Source organism: Phyllostomus hastatus, unplaced genomic scaffold, assembly GCF_019186645.2.
Source record: "Phyllostomus hastatus isolate PE091 unplaced genomic scaffold, TTU_PhHast_1.1 phas_contig_159, whole genome shotgun sequence".
NCBI lineage: Eukaryota > Metazoa > Chordata > Mammalia > Chiroptera > Phyllostomidae > Phyllostomus > Phyllostomus hastatus.
The window spans coordinates 41,621,805-41,639,473 of NW_025333640.1; the positions used below are offsets into that span (position 1 = coordinate 41,621,805).

General features: G+C 45.3%; 1 protein-coding gene across 3 annotated transcripts in view; it reads left to right on the forward strand.

The window, feature by feature from the left end:
* ZGRF1 (zinc finger GRF-type containing 1) overlaps positions 1-17,669 on the forward strand; it is a 51,195-nt gene that overhangs the window by 21,651 nt on the left and 11,875 nt on the right. For all 3 annotated transcript variants that reach the window (XM_045831267.1, XM_045831268.1, XM_045831269.1), the window contains 9 exons: positions 1,608-1,731; positions 3,211-3,800; positions 4,458-4,596; positions 5,056-5,237; positions 6,320-6,516; positions 7,576-7,715; positions 14,196-14,339; positions 15,324-15,438; positions 16,937-17,199. In XM_045831267.1, the coding sequence (XP_045687223.1) occupies positions 1,608-1,731; positions 3,211-3,800; positions 4,458-4,596; positions 5,056-5,237; positions 6,320-6,516; positions 7,576-7,715; positions 14,196-14,339; positions 15,324-15,438; positions 16,937-17,199 (1,894 nt within the window). The remainder of the gene's footprint in view (positions 1-1,607; positions 1,732-3,210; positions 3,801-4,457; positions 4,597-5,055; positions 5,238-6,319; positions 6,517-7,575; positions 7,716-14,195; positions 14,340-15,323; positions 15,439-16,936; positions 17,200-17,669) is intronic.

Consider the following 17,669-nt stretch of genomic DNA (forward strand, 5'->3'; position numbering starts at 1 on the left):
GGCAGCGTCCACGGGTGGGTGAGGTGGAGGGGAGTGTCGGTCAGCTTGGCTGCCGGGACAGAGAGCCCCAGCAGAAATGTGCTCCTCCCAGTCCCCGGGGCCCGAGGGCCAAGACCCAGGTTCTGGCGGCTGCGGTTCTGTCCCACCTCACAGGGGGCTGCCTTCTTCTCTCTGTGTCCTCCCCTGGCCGTCCCTTGAGTGTGCAGGGATCAGGGACCCTCCCCTGTGACTTCGTTTAGCCTCTGTTACCTCTTAAAGGCCCTGTTCCCGGATACGCTAACATGGGGGCTTCAACACCCATTCTGGGGAGAAGGACACGCGTCAGTCATACTGGATTTTCAAGGCAATTGATCTCTGGGAGCAGCCACCAAATTAAAGGTTTCTGAAGAGAGTAAGAGGGAGTGATGGGACCGTTGAGGTCCGGAACACGCCCAAACACGGCACTCGTTTCGGAGCAGTGTCTGGCAGTTTGGGTGAACCGCAGAGCCACGCCAGACCTGTCGCTCCTGGGTCTTCCTGCTCCCAACGTGATGTCTCTGCCTGAGCCCCTCAGCCTGGAAACCGATCTTCAGAACCAAATTCCCATGACCCAGATCACTCAAGTCAGGATCTGACATAAATCCAGCAGGTTTTATGTTCTGTAGTTTACATAGTTTTTTTTGAGTAGCAAATAGTTTATTAGTAAGTACTAAGTACATGGTTTCAGGGGCAATAATAAGTTCTCCTGAACAGGAGACAGTAATGAAGTGAAAAGAATAACTGCTTGGTGACCATCAGAAACTCTGTGGCCTGTTGGGCCTTTGTGTAGAAATGCGGAATCGCTCAGGGCAGGTCCTGAAGAAGACCCGTCCTCTCATTAGTCAGTACGAATAGGTCCATGGTGCCCAGAATGTGCAGCTTGTGCCGATCATCACCTTCTCACAAACGTGACCTGCTGGCACAGGACTACAGCTTTCAACGAAATCTGATGGACTGTTGGTAGGAATCTCTTCTCCTTCCAAATCGATGACTCTTACAAATACTTGGTTTTGGGTCACTTGGGCTTTTTGCAATCCCAGTGCCACCTGTTTGGATGCCATAAAAATGTCAGCCGAGATTTTCTGTGAAGACAGTACCTGGATTTTGAGTTGTAGACTGCACTGCTGGTCCGGGACAAGTGACACCGCCTGCCTCAGAAGCACGCGGGGCGACAGCCGGGCTGACAGCACAGCCTGCAAGTTGCCAGGTTTTCCCCGAGAGCCCCACGAGGCATGTTCTGTGCAGGCTCCGCCGCCGTTGGCTAGGGCCTGCTCACAGTGCGCTCCTTGTTGGGTTGTGGCAGAGCTTCCACAAAAAATCCTTAAGAGTGTCTCAGAGCAGGAACGGGTGATCCGTGGTTTCAGGGTTCCTGGGACTCGGGGGCCTTTCTCACCTGGTCCCGCAGAGGTCCCTACTGTTGTTGACACTGGTGAATTTATCCTGTGACTTTTGGGAGACTGCCCACCATGGCTCTACCTCATCTGATCGAAGGCAGCATTTTTACAACATAAATCACTAGAACTCATTCAAACTGGGGACAGTGCAGCAAGAAGATTTTGGTCTGTGACTTAGTTTCTTCTTCTGGATAGGTGACGTCACCAGAGCAAAAGGTCTCAACATTAAGCCCTGTGTCTACTTTTTCTCTGGACTTGCAAGACGAAGACTTCGAGCTGGAATTTCCTGAGGAGTCCCTGAAAGCCAGGACCTCACCGGGTGAGCACCACCGTCTCCACTTGGAGAGATGTCCTTGTTGCTCTAATGTCGTCGGGGGGGGAAATTTTATTGTAGCGATGGCTCTCCCTTCCCTCTGGCTCTGGATCCTCCTCCCAGCTCCTCTGCTCTCCGAGGTGACCCCCGAGCTGGGCCCCCTGTGGCCCCTCCTTCCCAGGGGGGTATCTGGTCCACGCCATCGGTTGACCAACATACCCGCTGTGTCCCCTTTTCTGCTCTGGGGGCCTGGCAGTATCAGCAAGGTCTTCCATTGCTGCTACCCCAGCTGTGTGCCAGTCCCTGGGTCCTACTTCCCTGTGAGTAACTTCCTGCTTCTTGATGAGTGTCCTTCCTGTAGGATCCTGCCACTGATGCTTTCCTCTCTGTCCCTGTGATCGTCAGTGTGTCTCCCCCGATTCTGGAGTTAGGTTGGATGAGAAGTGGCATCATAGGCAGTTATTTCGTCGCGGGTGGATGATATGAAACCCTCGTGCATGGGTGTTTTGGCTGGAGCAGGTTGTGGGGGTGGTTGGTAGGCAAAACAGCTAGGAAAGGGTTGGTGTGGGTGGTGGGGTGTCTGAGACAGGTGAGGGGACGGTGCGGGGACGGGTGCCTTCACAGTCACACCGTAGTGTCTGCTCTGTGCTGGGGCTCTGACCTCCTGTCCCTGCTGCTCAATCACTTGTTAAAAGTATCGTTCGCTCACCTACTGCTCTGCTAGCTTCTCAAGTGATCTGCGGTTTATTTCCAAAAGAATGGAAACTGTCAAGAAGGTACGTTATTATAAAATAGGAAACACAGCACCATCCGATAAAATCTTCAAGCTTAAATAGTTCTCATGCAGCATTATTTGTTCATGTATTTATTCAACAAATATTGCTTTTTACATTTTTAGGAATATATCTATTACTGACAGCCAAAATCTGCCAAAGAATGAGTTTGCAAATCATGAACTCTTCTCTCATACCAATAGCTCAAACTAAAACTAAACATCTTTACCCTGAAGGTCAGCATATCAGCCCATGGTTGTAATAAAAATGTAGAGGAAGGTATAATGACACAGATAAAACATGAACTTCAGTCTCTGGAGAAAGAATATAGGGTTGAGAACAGGTTAGTTCTGGGGTCTCTGGATGTGTTGCCCTAGGCCTCGGTTGTCCCATCTGTGAAATGGGGGGTGATTCTGTTCTTGGCTGAAAATTTCAGTGCAACGTAAATATAGAGTGTAGTAATAGGTGGGGGGGAGGGTCCTTAGCTAAGGGGGTAAGAAAGTTTCTGGTTCATCCACCTTCAAAAAGTTTCAGAGTCTATTAATTCATCTTTTAAGATGTTTTTGAGACTGAAACCATTAAATTTTTTATTTTAAAAAAGGAAATAAAACTATGTGATTTTTTTTTCAAGGCAAGTTGGTATTTTTCTTTTGCTTAACCCACGGGTGTCCTAACCTTGATACATTTTTATTTAATCGGTTTTTTTTTCCAGTAACGAAAAAGTTCAGTTCCCCAGAGAGCCATGACCTTCCAAGGCACCCTGCATTAAGTAGAACTCGCTTTCCCCTGGTCACGGTGCCCGCAGCTCCGGGACCCTTGCCTGGCGGGTGTGCAGAGCCCGTGGTGGGTCCTGTGCACTCCAGGCCAGAGGACCCGAGTGAAGCCTCCTTGTGCCAGGCTCCCAGGGAAGTGAGCCCTGGGGCGGCTTCACGTCTCCATGGAACGCCTGTGCGAAGCAAGTGGCTGAAGTACCAGAACACGGCCCAGGGCGGCCCGTCCACTCCAAGCGGAGCTCAGCCGAGCGCCTCAGCCAGCTGTGCCGGGGCAGTTTGTGGGATGCGCTGTGGTGCTGCAGGTGGGAGCCCCTGCACTGTGGAGGACAGTCTCCTGGGGGGAGAGTCCACTCGCCTGTGGGTGCTGAGCTGTGCGCTCCGCGGGCAGCAGCCGGGCGCTGGCCCCCAGGACTATGTTTGCAGAAACAAAGCCCTTTTTCTGAGTTCAAAGCTGGCTTCGGACACGGAGGAAGTCCAGAGTATGTCGGGAGGGTCTGCGTGCTGCGGCCGTGACGTGACGCATTCACAGGTGAGGCGGTGGTCCGGGTCACAGGTGAGGCAGCTACTTTCTCCAGTAGCTGTTGTGTGAGTGATTTCACTCTGGGAGCTGATGGCTTTTTGATTTTGAGTTTTCTGTAACGCTAGCTACAGCCCTATGTTCTTTGATGTAAGATCTTTCCTTGCCTTTTGTGAGCGTTAACTGAAGTGACACATTTGGAAGTGGCAGGTGCAGAGTTTGGCACACAGTAGGTCCTCAGTCACAGCTCCTACTGTTCCCACCCCACTCCATTACTGCCATTATTGTGGCTCTTTATTTCACACTGTCAGCTCCCTGTGCTGATCAGTTGTCTTCCAGGTAAAGGTGCATCTCGTGACCCATTGATAGTTGTAATCAGGGAGGGAGATGTGCAGTGATCCCTTCTCATCAGCTGACTGTTTCCTAATGAAACTATTTAAAGCTCATTAAAGGGCTGACAAGAAAAGTTAGTCTTTATTGAAAGTGCCACATGTAGCCATTCTTGCTATATGGGCTTCTCATTTAAACTTAGAATACTATTTTTAAGGATTCTGGAAATTTTAAAAAAATTGTTTATTGCCTTAAACATATACTATATAGAAGTAATTTACTCATTAGTAAATAGCATTTTTTGTGGTTGTTATAATAACTTGTATTATTCCATTTTAGGAGGTAGATGTCTCTGAACTGTGCTTCCCAAGTCAGCAGAAAACAAAATGCGTGGCTCTTCCCCGAAGGCAGACTCACATACCGGCGGTGTTTCAGTCTCCCTCGCAGTACAAGCAGGTCTTCACGTCCTGCCTCACAGGTACGACGACACCACCTTGTCATGTCGTGACACCACGGCGGCCTAGTGTGAAGGGCGTAGCTGTGAGCAAGTGTGCTAGTGCACGCTGCGACCTTACACATTGCATTTCCTACCTGAGACTTGTTGTTCTCCATGTTTACTCCGGTTTAATATCAAATCAAAATTGAGTTCTAAAAATGGGAAGTGGCAGCATTATCTTTTTTAAGTTACAGGTTTTCACTTTCTTTTATACTTGAAGTGTTACAAATGGTTTTGTTAAGTAGGAAATTTTAAGTATGACGAATGGTTTGGTAGCTTGTTTTGTTGTACGAGGGCAGAACTTAGCTGTAAAAGTGTATATTAGTATTAAATTACATTTTACTCTTAAAAGGCTCCTTTCAAATTTAGCTAACAAACAGCACATATGTGACTCAAAGACAAAATTACTTTGTTTAATTTCCACCTGTGTCTTTTTTGTAGAGCATCTGAATATACTGCTCTTCGGGCTGGCACAGAGGCTGCACCAAGCTCTGTCAGCAGTTGACATGTCGTTTTACACATCAAATGGAGAAAAACTGAAAACTGTAGAAAATAAGGCACCGTCCTGCCATCACCATCAACCGGCAAAACTTGTCACGGTTCAAAAGGAAGGCCCAAACAAGGTCTCGCCCCCCTCCCTGTCCCGTTGTCCGCTGGCACTCGTCTCACCGACGGCGTGTGTGCCTGTTGCTTTCTGACAGGTTTGGCAGAAGTTGAGTCTGGACGCAGAGCCCTCGGCTTGAGGCTTTGGTAGCTAACAAACTCTCAGTACCTTTCATGCAAAGATGATCTGTGTGCAGGGACACAAACAAACGAGTGAAGACCAGTCTTCAGGTAGCTTAGGAACTCACTGCACAGTAGTGGGCAGAGAGACACAAGAGGAAACGATACCTTTGTGGCTGGTAAGGGCGGAGGGACACGCCCAGCTTCCAGAGAGAGCCGATGAGCCCGAAAGCGGTGGCCCTGCACTAACACCAGAGGAGGCCAGGGGACAGAAGAGCACCCGGACAGATGTATTTTGTTGAGTACAGACTGGGAGGAGTTGGTAAAATGTTTGTGTATCGACGGGTGGTTGGTCCTCATTATAAAACACAGGAAGAGTTTTCCTCTGCTGTCTGCATACTGAGTGTATAAACTTGCATTAAATGTGGTTGTTAGAAGTAAGAGTTCCTAGATAATGTTAGAACCATAGAGTAAAATGTTGTAGAACCACTAACATTTTTTAAAAGATTCTTTGGGGACATGGTTGCTATACTCATAGTATATTGTTGGCTATAGGGGTTAGGTTTTAGAGTAGAAATGTATTGTTACCTCAGTGTTGTTTTAAAATAAGAAACAGCTTACACGAGTGTGTCCTGTGTGCGGACGCCTCAGTGAGGGGGAAGGCTGGGCTGAAGGGTGCCCGGTGCATAGCTGATTCTAGGCAGCTTGCAGGTGGTCTCTAGCGATCATTTTAAATAAAAAAAAACAATAAATTTTATTTTTCAAATAAGCTTATATTGTAAGAATAATGTAACTTTTAGATAAGAAGAAAGCAGAAGGGAAACTACATGGTTTTAAATTAATGAAGAGATTAAGTTGTATAGTGGCTAATTTCCTGGAGTACATTAATGCCAAGCAACCTTTGTAAAAGTCTTAAACTATACAAAAACAGTAAAATGTAGAAACATTTCTCTCACTGAACTTTATTATCTTCTTCCCTTAGGGTCGACTTTTTTACACCTGTGATGCACCCAAAGCTGACCGATGTAAGTTTTTTAAGTGGTTCGAAGAAGTGAGCTCAGGGCATTTAACACAGGAGGAACCCCCGCCTGCCACCGTGCTGAGCGACGTGAAGAGCGTTGGCTTGTACTTACGAAGTCGGAAAGTGCCCCTCTATGAGGAATGCCAGCTTTTGGTGAGGTATGTTTTATGATAACAAATCATTGCCTCCAATTATATCAGGAAATAGTAACATCAGAGAACTATCATCAGTTTTAAAAGAGGTTGAGATCAGTGAAGTCTCTGAAAGACAGAGACCCTCGGTGTTTCTGGCCAAAGGGGCCGTCCTCTGAACCACAGGCCCTGCCGGCGGTCCCTGGGCCACTGCAGGAACGTGACTGCTCTAACTGTCGTGATGGACACTCACAGTCCCCAGGGAAACCCTGCTGGAGAGACCACAGTCATGGCTTTTGTCCGGGCAGGATGACAGGGGGCGCCTTTCGAGAGCCGAACGGCCTGGTGTTCAGGGTAATAAACCAGCGTGTTTTGGACACACGTCTCATAGAAGTGGGATCACCCAGAAAGTAAATATAATGAGCATTCGCTTGACAATGTAAAAATAACAACATGTGCTGGAGGCCTCTATGTGCTGGGCATCTTCCTCAAACTTGCGTGTCTTGGTGCATCGTCTTCATGACCTGTGAGGCGTGGACCTAATGGGGCTGGCATTTCACTCCCGTTTCACAGCTCCCACAGCTCCTCGGTCGCGGAGGTCTTCCAGATGCTCTCCCTGTCTCGGTCTCTCTTAAGACAGGTGATCGTTCTGTGAGGCCGCTCCTTTCTTCCTTTGACAAAACAGTGTTTTTATTTTGTGTGGATGCAGGAAAGAATATAAACATACACACATCCTGGTCCTTTCCGTACTGTATTTTAAAACAAGATTTTTTAACAATTGTACCTTCAAACTTCCAGCTATAAAACTGTAAGTCAGTCCTGGGAGTGTCATGGACGGCGTGCTGACTGGTCAGTAATGCTGTATTTAGTGCATTCGAAAGCCGTGCACAGAGGAAACCTTAACAGTTCTCATCACAAGAAAAAGATTTGTAACTCTGTGTGGTGATGTATGTTTATTAGACTTACCGTGGTCCTCATTTCAGTATATATAGAATTATAATGTTGTACACCTGGAGCTGATGTGATGTATATGCCAATGTGTACCTTAATATTCAAATTCATTTCTGTTTGTTACTCATTTTGCAGAAAAGGATTTGATTTTCAAAGGAAACAGCATGGCAAACTGAAGAAGTTTACAACTATGAATCCTGATTTTTATAATGAACCTAAAAGCAAACTTTATCTTAAGCTGAGTCGGAAGGAAAGTTCTTCAACTTACAGCAAAGGTCAGTCGATGTATCATGCTGGTGCATACAGCTCTGAAGACTCATTATGGATATGTATACATTTTTTGAAAATTTGATTGCTTTTATTTAGTTAACCAGGAACCTTTCATTTCTCCCAGAGCAGCGAAAGTACAGCTTTTGAAGGGATTTTTAAAATTCTCTTTTCCTTTTAATAACAGTGCTATGACGTATAGGGTGGTCCCTTCCTCAGTGGGTCATCTCATAACCTGTCCCTTCAGCTCTCGGTGGCAATGCTCTTTCAGCCGTACCTCCTCCCCAGTTTGTTCACGTAAATCCAATCCACGATTCCTCCCAACGTGTTTCTGTAAGAGCTCATGGCCATGTAAATAGATGTTGTACATTCTGGGTGTAACAGAAATATTTATATGCAGTGAAATACAAAACTAATTTTTGGTTGTATTGCTACATTTAAATGATGTGTGTTGCATAAATAATTGAAATATAATTCAGAAATCCAAAATTGTCCTGGAAAACTAAAACTGTCAAAAAGTACAAAACCACAAACAAAACTATAGTAAAAGTCAGTATTTACTTGTATAATTTATTATCTGTATATCTATAATAAGTATTACTATCTTAGCTCTGGCTGCTGTGGCTCAGTGGATTAAGCACCAGCCTGCAAACCAAAGGGTCACCAGTTTGATTCCTAGTCAGGGCACATGCCTGGGTTGTAGGCCAGGTCTCCTCTAGGGGGCGTGCGAGGGGCAGCCACAAAAAGGTGTTTCTCTCCCTTTTTCTTCCTCCCTTTTTCTCTGTCTAAAAATAAAATAAATAAAATCTTTAAAAAATATATCACTATCTTAATCTTAATTTTGCTAACAAGAATAACTTTTGGCAAAAGTGATCTATTTTAAATATCTACAATTTTCTTAAATTTTTTCACTACTATTTTAAATATATCTCAACAACTTATTTTCAAGGCAAAGAAACACAGACCTAATCCACTTCATGATAAGCACAAATGTGGAAATCTGAGAGTTATAATCTCAAAATTCTTTTATAAAGCAACCAGTCTAGGCACATTTTTTTAAAAGATTTTATTTATTTATTTTTTTAGAGAGGGGAAGGGAAGGAGAAAGAGAGGGAGAGAAACATCAATGTGCGGTTGCCTCTTGTGTGCCCCCAACTGGGGACCTGGCCTACAACCCAGGCATGTGCCCTGACTGGGAATCGAACCAGCAATGCTTTGGTTCACAGGCCCACGCTCAATCCACTGAGCTACACCAGCCAAGGCTAGTCTAGGCACATTTTTAAAAATCAGTTTATGTAGTTCATTAATGGGATGTTTATATAAACACATTGTATACGTTTTACGTTGACTGATAGTAGAGCGCGCGATAAAAACTACCTGCAAACAATGTGTAAATAAATATAACGTGAACACTTAAAAGACAAATAAAGACAAGAACAAACTTATTTCTGTACTCCCTTCAAAGAGACTTATTCAAATACAAGTTTAAGTAACAGGCTGGTTAAAAAAACAAACAGAGGAAGAAAAAATAGTTTTAGATGGAAAAGTTCCTTTGTCGAATGTGATTTTTTCCCCCTGAGATGCAGCCATTCTCGATGACTGCTCTTCCCCTCCGACTTGCTCCTTCCCAGGACGCAGGGGCAGCTGCGCCTGCTGCTCCACAGTGCAGGCCAGCTGCCCCTCCTCCCCTGTACACTCTGAATGACCCGACCCTCGAGCAGAGGCTCATTGCTGAAAACGTGGGGTGTTGCTCTTGGAGCCTGTCGTTTCCCCCAGAGCCTTCAGACCCACATACAGAACGGAGAACATGGGCTCACACTTCCTTGCTTCTGTGCTTGGTTTGTTTCTGTCATTTCTTAACCCTGGTGGGTTTCAAGTACGTCTTCTTCAGGGAACACTTTTGGGGAGAATTTCGTTCCAAACTGAAGAATGGCAACTACTTCCCTTCCGCCGGGTTTGTCTGCCGGCCTGTCCAGGAAGCGGTCTCATTCTGTCACTGAGCTCAGGCTGCAGGACTCTGCGAGTCATCAAAACACTGCCCTTCTCCATGTGCTCCTCTCCGTTGCTGTGACCCCAGAGAGCTGTGGGACTCCTTCTTTTTCCCTGGTTTGGAGTAACATTTCCGTTTTGGGTCAGCAGGTGTCTCCCGGGTCTGGGGGGAACTGCAGCGTCCCCTTCAGAAGGCTGTGCTGGAGGGTTTGCCGTGTTGCTGCTCTGGCTCCACGTTCCGTCTTGGCTCTTTTTCCTTTTGAAACACTCGCTGGCTTCTTTGCCAATATTTGGCTTCTTTGTGGTTTTGTTCAGTGGTAATAGTTCCTGCCTGCTGTAACTTAATGGCATGAAGTGTCCTTGGATGATGTTCTTCTGAAGCATCTTGGATGATTTCATGGCAGTGTCATTTTGTCTTGGTCTTAAAAGGCTTTGACAGCGGCTTTTAGCACATCCACCTTTTTCTTCAGAAGAGGGTGCCTTGCTAGTCTGGCATTGCTCTTCCAGTTGCACTGAAATCAGGCTTTCTGCAGATTTTTTTCAAAGTTGATATCATTACCAAGAGCAGATTTAGTTACTAATCAGATTTCAGTTCCTCTGTGGCATGGATCTCCTCAGGCGATCTTGTGGGCATCTTTGGTTTCTGAACAGTGAGTCTTCAGGACCCTCGTTGACTTTGGTCGGTCTGCTGCCCTGCAGTCAAACACCCCTGACAAGTTTTCAGATAACCAGAACCTGAATTCTCACTTCTTTTCCTCTTCTCCTTATTGATGTTCAGAGTCCCATGCTGAGCCTTGGAAGATCTAGGGCACAGGTGGCAAACACAAGGCCCAAGAGCCGAATCCGGCCCTCCACCTTGTTTTATTGGGCCTGGCACCTTGTTTCTACCTGGCGGCAGCATTGAGCTCCTTACCCCTAGTTAAGGAGTAGTTATGTTTATACAGTGCTAAAATTATGTTCGGGCCTTTGAAGGCCACCATGAGGCTGACGTGGCCGCCCTGATCCAGGGAGAGTTTGACTCCCCTGATCCAGGGAGAGGACCCACGGCTCCGGCCATGAACTGTCCCTTTCCAGAAACTTTCTATCAAAGAGGATTTTTAAAGGGATGGTTTAATGTAGTATATGTTGCGAATTACTGTATAATAAACCATTTCTAAAAGACCATTTTCTCCTCTTGGGCGCTCTCTGGACCTTTTAAATCTCGAGTCTGTTTCCAGAGGCCACTGGGTAGTCAGATGCTCACAGCTGTGTGTCCTCCGGCCTCCAGCGGCTGGACTCCCCTCCTCGGCCTTCCCGCAGCTCGCTGCGCGTCGGACACCAACAGCGTGGGCGTCCAGTCCACGTGTGCACACTGGGAAGCGGTTCCTTTTTAGTTGCGGGGAGTTGGCCTCCATCATTCCTTCACATCATCTCCCTCTGATTTTTATTTCCCTCTCCAGGACTTGCATTGTTCAGATGCTAGACCTTCTGAGTCTGTCCTCTGACTCTTCCCATTTCTGCTGTATTGTCCGGGATTTTGTCCCGTCTTCCTTCTAAACGGCTTATTTTTTAAATGCATCCATTCTGTTTTTATTCTCTTCAGTTATCACTTCACTTCATCTACCATACATTTCCAAACTGATATTTTTGTTCATGTCTTTTTCCCAGTTTCTTGCTCTCCTTTCGTGTTGCTGCTCCCTCCCCTTCCTTTTCGTCTCTCTCCCAGCCTCCCTTGAAGTCCCTCCTCCATCTGTTCTGGTGTCTCCTTTTCTGAAGGACTCTAACCCAGTGTGTTTTTCTCTTGAAGTCTTTGTGCCCCTCAAGTGTCTCATTATTTTGGCCTATAAACTGATTTTCCCCTGGGGCATCAGCTGTTCTTTCTAGCAATGCGGTGGGGGTGGGGGGGGCTGGGGGGGGCGACCCCGTCTGGTGCTGCAGTGAGCTCAGGAAGTTGGGCTCCGTTCCAGCTCTGCCATTTCCTGGCCCCCTGTCTGTGGATAATTTGTTTAACTTCACTGTCCAGAGAATAATAATACCTCTCTGACATTTAGGATGTCTATTGACCTGGAACATAATACAGGTTATTGTGTTTAACTGACAGGAAAATCCTCATAGATCCATAACCTGCCGTGGGACTTGGATCTAGTCACCTGTCGTTGGTGCCCAGCAGTCGCTGAAGTTGCCGCCCCTCCCCCAATAAGAGCCCTCCCTTGTCTGTGGTGCCCCTGGAGTCCACCCTGGTAGCCCGTGTCTGAGAGGGTGACATGCCCCAGTTCAGCCTCAGGACAGACCCTGGAGTCTGGGGTTGCTCCACCCTCCTTCCTTGCACCCCCGAGGCACCTCTTCTTGGGGCTGCTGAGCTTGGGGTTTTCCTGGGAGCCCACTGGGAAAATTCTCTTTTTTTCCCAGATTTTCTAACATTGGTAAGGACTAGTGATTTCCCAGCTTTGTAGGATTTCATCATTCTCTTTCTCACTTCCTGGGGCTCCCATAAGGATCACTTCCGAAGTCGGGGTGGCTTTCCCAGCCCTGACCTCACGCACTGTGCTGGGCGGCACTGTCATTTCCGTGGGGCACAGGACTTTTCCTGTCAGCTGCCTTGAATTAGAAGTCTCGCCCTGGCTGGCGTAGCTCAGTGGATTGAGCGCGGGCTGGGAACCAAAGTGTCCCAGGTTTGATTCCCAGCCAGGGTACATTCCTAGGTTGCAGGCCATAACCCCCAGCAACCGCACATTGATGTTTCTCTCTCTCTCCCTCTATCTCCCTCCCTTCCCTCTCTAAAAATAAATAAATAAAAAATAAAAATCTTTAAAAAAAAAAAGAAGGCTCATTACAAGTTGTGGCAAATGTTAAATAAAGTCAATATTAGCAGTTGGGAATAAGTTGTTTAAATATGTGTTACCCGAATTGGCAAATACTTTTAAATAAATTAGGTATAAAATAACCACGATATATAGATCAGCTTTTTCTAAAGTAGTTTCCTAAACATATTTACTAAAATAATAGTCCTGGGGGGCAGTGGAAAGACTTAATTTAAAGAAAATGTGTCATGTGGCTAAATAAATGTGGAAATCACTGTTAAACACATCACCTCAATGCAAGATTTTCCACAACCTTTCCTTTGTTGGTGTGCATTGGACTTTTCAAGGTGGGGTGTGGCTGAGACTCGTAGTTGGTCAGTTACTTTTAAAATAATGCATATGAACATTAAACATGAAATCTTAAAATGTAAATATATTTTTATTTAAAAAATAAATCTTTTGAAAAACAGCCAAGGCTTCTGTTCAGAATGTAGGTTTTCTGATTAGAGATCCTTTCCATCTTTCTTGTATGAACTATACCCACAAATCTACCACCCACAAATATGCCATTTTGAATTGTTAAGTATGGAGCAAGAACTTAGACACTTCTGGAGCGATCTAAGTGGAGAATGACTTAAACTTTTCCACTCCTTTTTCTAGTGTTTTGCATTTATCTCATCTGTACTTGAGTCAGAAGCAGTTTTTTGTGTTTTGGACCCCTTTGTTTAGCAAATCTTTTTAACTGTCTTTCTAAATTGTTTGCTTAAGTTTTCTTAAAACAATTTTTTTCTTCATACTCATAGTGGTTCAGATAACATGATTAAGTTATATAATTGTAACAATAGATACAGCTGGTATAAATAAATTTTAGAACAAATACAGTTGAGTCTTTGTAAGTGTAACTCTGCTGCTGGTAGAAACTGTGTGCAGGTGTTCTGGACAGTGGCCTGGCCTGCCGGCTGCAGGTGTGCAGTGTGCTGTGGGCCGGTGGGCAGGTTCAACAGCGAGAACGCAGACCGTTCGTTACTCCAGAGACTCAGCTGGAGGTTCATTACTCCAGGTCTGTTAAGAGAACGTGTATTCCATCCACGAACTGCTAACCTTATTTGAGCATGGAAACCGCTATGTGCTCTCTCTAAGACCGTCGATTTTCAACCCATGTGTCACAAGAATTTTTAAAACGTGCAATACCTGACTGTTTGGTCAGGGGCACTGACCCCTTTTCCCTTAGATTGTCAAATAAAAAAAATTACAGTGGACAACAATAGCCTTGTGGTATGAATGAAGTAAAATTATACTGACTTTTTTTGGTCAGATTGGCAAAAAATGTATTTTTTGGTGTGTCACAGAATTTTAATAATTAGTTTATGCCACCAGACAAAAATGGTCGAAAACCATTGTCTGAGGCTAATAGTCTACCTTGGGAACATCTGATGTAGCCATAGAGCTGTTTTAGAAGAGAAAGATGAGTTAGATGTCTTTGCTTTATTTGTACTGTTTTTTATAATTATAAAATAAACTTTAAAAAATAAAAGTAATCTAGTTAAAAACGTGGAAATGAAATGTTATATGTTCAGGTCCTAGTCTGGGTGGAATCTTACAGATGACAATAACCAATTTTGTTTTTTGAGAAATAATGTATAGCTGAGCATCTAAGAAATCCAAAACAGCTTTGGATTGAGCATGGTTCCGAGTCCTTTAAAAGGTGTCTTTTTTCAGACGATCTGTGGGTGGTTTCCAAAACCCTGGACTTTGAGTTGGACACTTTCATTGCCTGCAGTGCTTTCTTTGGGCCGTCGTCTGCCAACGAGGTGGAGCTGCTACCTTTGAAAGGCTACTTCCCCTCCCGCTGGCTCACAGACAGTAAGTGTCACCGTGCCCGCATTAATTTACAGTGAAAGAGAGAAGCCGTGAGACGCACCGTGACCAAGATGCCACCCGGTGTGCGATTCTTTGATTCAAGCCGAGAGACAGCACCCGCTCCTGCTTTCTGCCCTGGTGTCCCTGGAAACACGTTTGACGGTCGTCCTTACAAACATCTCTGCAGTCCAGTCCCAGCGGCATCAGTGCGATAAGATCTGGGGCCCTCACTCAAGTACATTTTGTTGAAGTTGAATTTGCACAGCCTGTGCCTGATATTAAATAAGAAATCTGACAAATAATTTCCTATATCAAATTCTAATTCTTTTAGTTTCTTTACTTTCCATGGCTTGTTATTCTAATAGTACAGTCAGTAAAGAAATTGTTTATTTTTGCACGGAGAAGTTCCCGGATTTTGAGGAGACCCTGACAGCAGTTGGGCGGGAGGGCAAGTGATCTGTCCTGGGAGCCCTGGACGACACCGGCTGCCAGCGGGCCCTGTCTGTCTCTGTGCCAGGAGCCCGGGTCAGTCTCTGATAGGGTATGTGGTCCGTGACCAGTTAAAGACACACAGTTTTAACTTCCGATGTTTTCTGTTATAATTAGTTGCCTCGTGAAGTGGACATTTGTCACTTTCCACACATCTGTTCACGTTTGTTTCAATTGTTTCCTCACCAATATCAGCATCGAATTTCCTGCTCTCCATGTATTTCTATGAAATCATTAAGGAAGAAATGCAACAAAATGCCCAAAGAGCACACAGATGCTGCAGGCATAGGGCAGGCTGCTGACTGTCACCACAGCTGCGTGGCTGTGCAGCTGTGCGGGGTGCTGTGTCCTCCGTGTGGCCTGGGACCCTCATGCAGCGGTGCCTGTGCTTGGGGACTTGCAGTCGTGGGCTTCGTTCTCTGGTTTATGTGGATCCTCCACTGGGTCTCATGGTTTTTTTTCCTCACGCCGAGTGTTCATTCTCTATCCTCTCCACAGCAGTGGTCCACGCCCTGCTGGTGTGTAATGCCAGCACGGAGCTGACCACCCTGAAAAACATCCAGGACTACTTTAATCCAGCCACTCTGCCTCTCACGCAGCACCTGCTAGCGATGTAAGTCATTCTCCACGGGGCCATGATTCAGTGGGAACATGAAAATGCAGCAAAAGCACATCCCATAAATGTTGCCAACAAAATTTTAATTGTCTTTCAGAGACTGTGAGATTACTGTCAGTAGTTGGAAATTAAAAGAGAAAGGGAAGTAAGCCTTGTTTCCCATCAACCGCCCATTCACCCATCTGGCTGTTGACTGTGGTTGGGCTAATGATGTGACTGCAGATTTGTTCCATTCGCCTTAAGGAGCAAGAGTGTGGGGTTGTTTATCCATCTGTACTTTTTTGCCCCAAATTATTCAACACTTAAAGGAATAATTTTACAGTATCAAAGTATCATGTTGTGCACTTTAAATTTAATGTTATATGTCAGATTTATTCAATTAAAAATACTTAATAATTTTACAGCTTGATTCCAGTATGTATATTGGTACCAATTTTATTCTTTTTTTGGTAATTTTTATTTTAAAGATTTTATTTATTTATTTTTAGAGAGGGAATGGAAGGAGAAAGAGAGAGAGAAACATCAATATGCGGTTGCTGGGGGTCATGGCCTGCAACCCAGGCATGTACCCTGATTGGGAATCGAACCTGCGACACTTTGGTTTGTAGCCCGCACTCAATCCACTGAGCTATGCCAGCCAGGGCCCAATTTTATTCTTGATATAACTTATATCTCATTTTTAATTTCTCAAGCACCATACCCCCTTTAAAAAATTGGAAGTGATATTTTATTAAGCTAATTAAAATGACAAAAAGCTAGTTCCAGATTTAGAATGTTATGATCTGTTTGGTGGTGTTTCATTTTTCTCACTTCATTGAAGTCTTGTGTAAAAAAAAAAATCCATATTCCAATATGTGTTTTTCCTACTTTGAAATAAATTCAGTCTTTATAGAACTAAAGCCAATTAATTTCTTGACAGTTTTACTTGAAACAGAGGCTATATTGGCCCTTGCTCAGTTGTTTAGAGCATCATCTAGATACACCAAGGTTGTGGGTTTGATCCCCAGTCAGGGCACCTACAGGAGTCAGCCAATTAAATAAAACATCAAATCTATGTTTCTGTCTCCTTCCCTCACTCCTTCCCTTCCTCTCTCAAAAAAAGAAAAAACCTGAAAAGAAACAGAGGCTACATTAATTATCTAAGCCAGCTCACATAAAAAAGCATGGGCTTCAGTGTTGGTATAACACTTAAGTAGCTGTATGCTTTCTGGGAAGAACGTGTAATATTTTCTGTATTTTTGTTGGGGTAAATTAACTACTTCCTAGTATTGTTGTGTAGATTACAACAAATAATATATGCAGTGCTTAGCATAGTGTCTACACGTAGTAGGTATTCTACAAATGTCAGTTCCTGTCTCTCCTGCCCTCCTCCAAATTGGAGTGTACACGCTTTTGTGCCTACAAAAAGATGTCCTCTGTGATGGTTGTAAAGTGAACTCACCTATTTCAAAAGCCCCTCATTTATCTCTGATTTTATTTGCTGCCCTTCTATTAGGTCATCGTCAATTGCAGTTAGCAACAAGAGAGTGGATAGAAGAAAATTTATCCCTCCAGCCTTCTCAAATACCAACACAAAACGTGACCTGCCCAGCCTAGAAGCAGCATTGCAGTTAGCTAACGAATTAATCGAGACACACAAATTAAACGAGGATCAAGCTACAGCTCTCACCCAGATAGCTCGAATGGTGGCGTCACACGGACGTGCCGAGGAAGGGAAGGGGCCGCACACCTGCACCCTCCCCATCACCATCGTCCACGGTGAGGAGCAGGGAGAGCCACCAACACCGGGCTGTGTGTAACCCTCCGTCACCCAGTCTCCTGCTCAGAACCTGATTGGAAACCCGCCTCTGTAACTTGGTCTGCTCCTCTGTCACTTCCCAGTCAAGCACAGTTCCAGAAGAACTAATGAGATGCTTTGAGGCCGCTTTAGAAAGCTATAAGCAGCACATGAGCGATGAGAAGCGCTGTGCACCCATCACTAGAGTATCCAGATGTCTGTGTGTCGCTGTCACGGTGGACGTCACCTCGGATGAGCAAGGCCTTTATTAACTCCTGGTCGGCTCACTTCCCCAGCGTCCCCACAGCTGTCCCAAACCTTCCTTCGTCTTGTAGCTGAGCTGGCCCCCGCCCTATGCCCTGAAAGTGATCTTTCCTCCAACATAGGAAGATGCAGATCAAAACAACCTCCACTGCTCCTGCGCTTTCTATTCCTGCCCCTGGATTCTGTC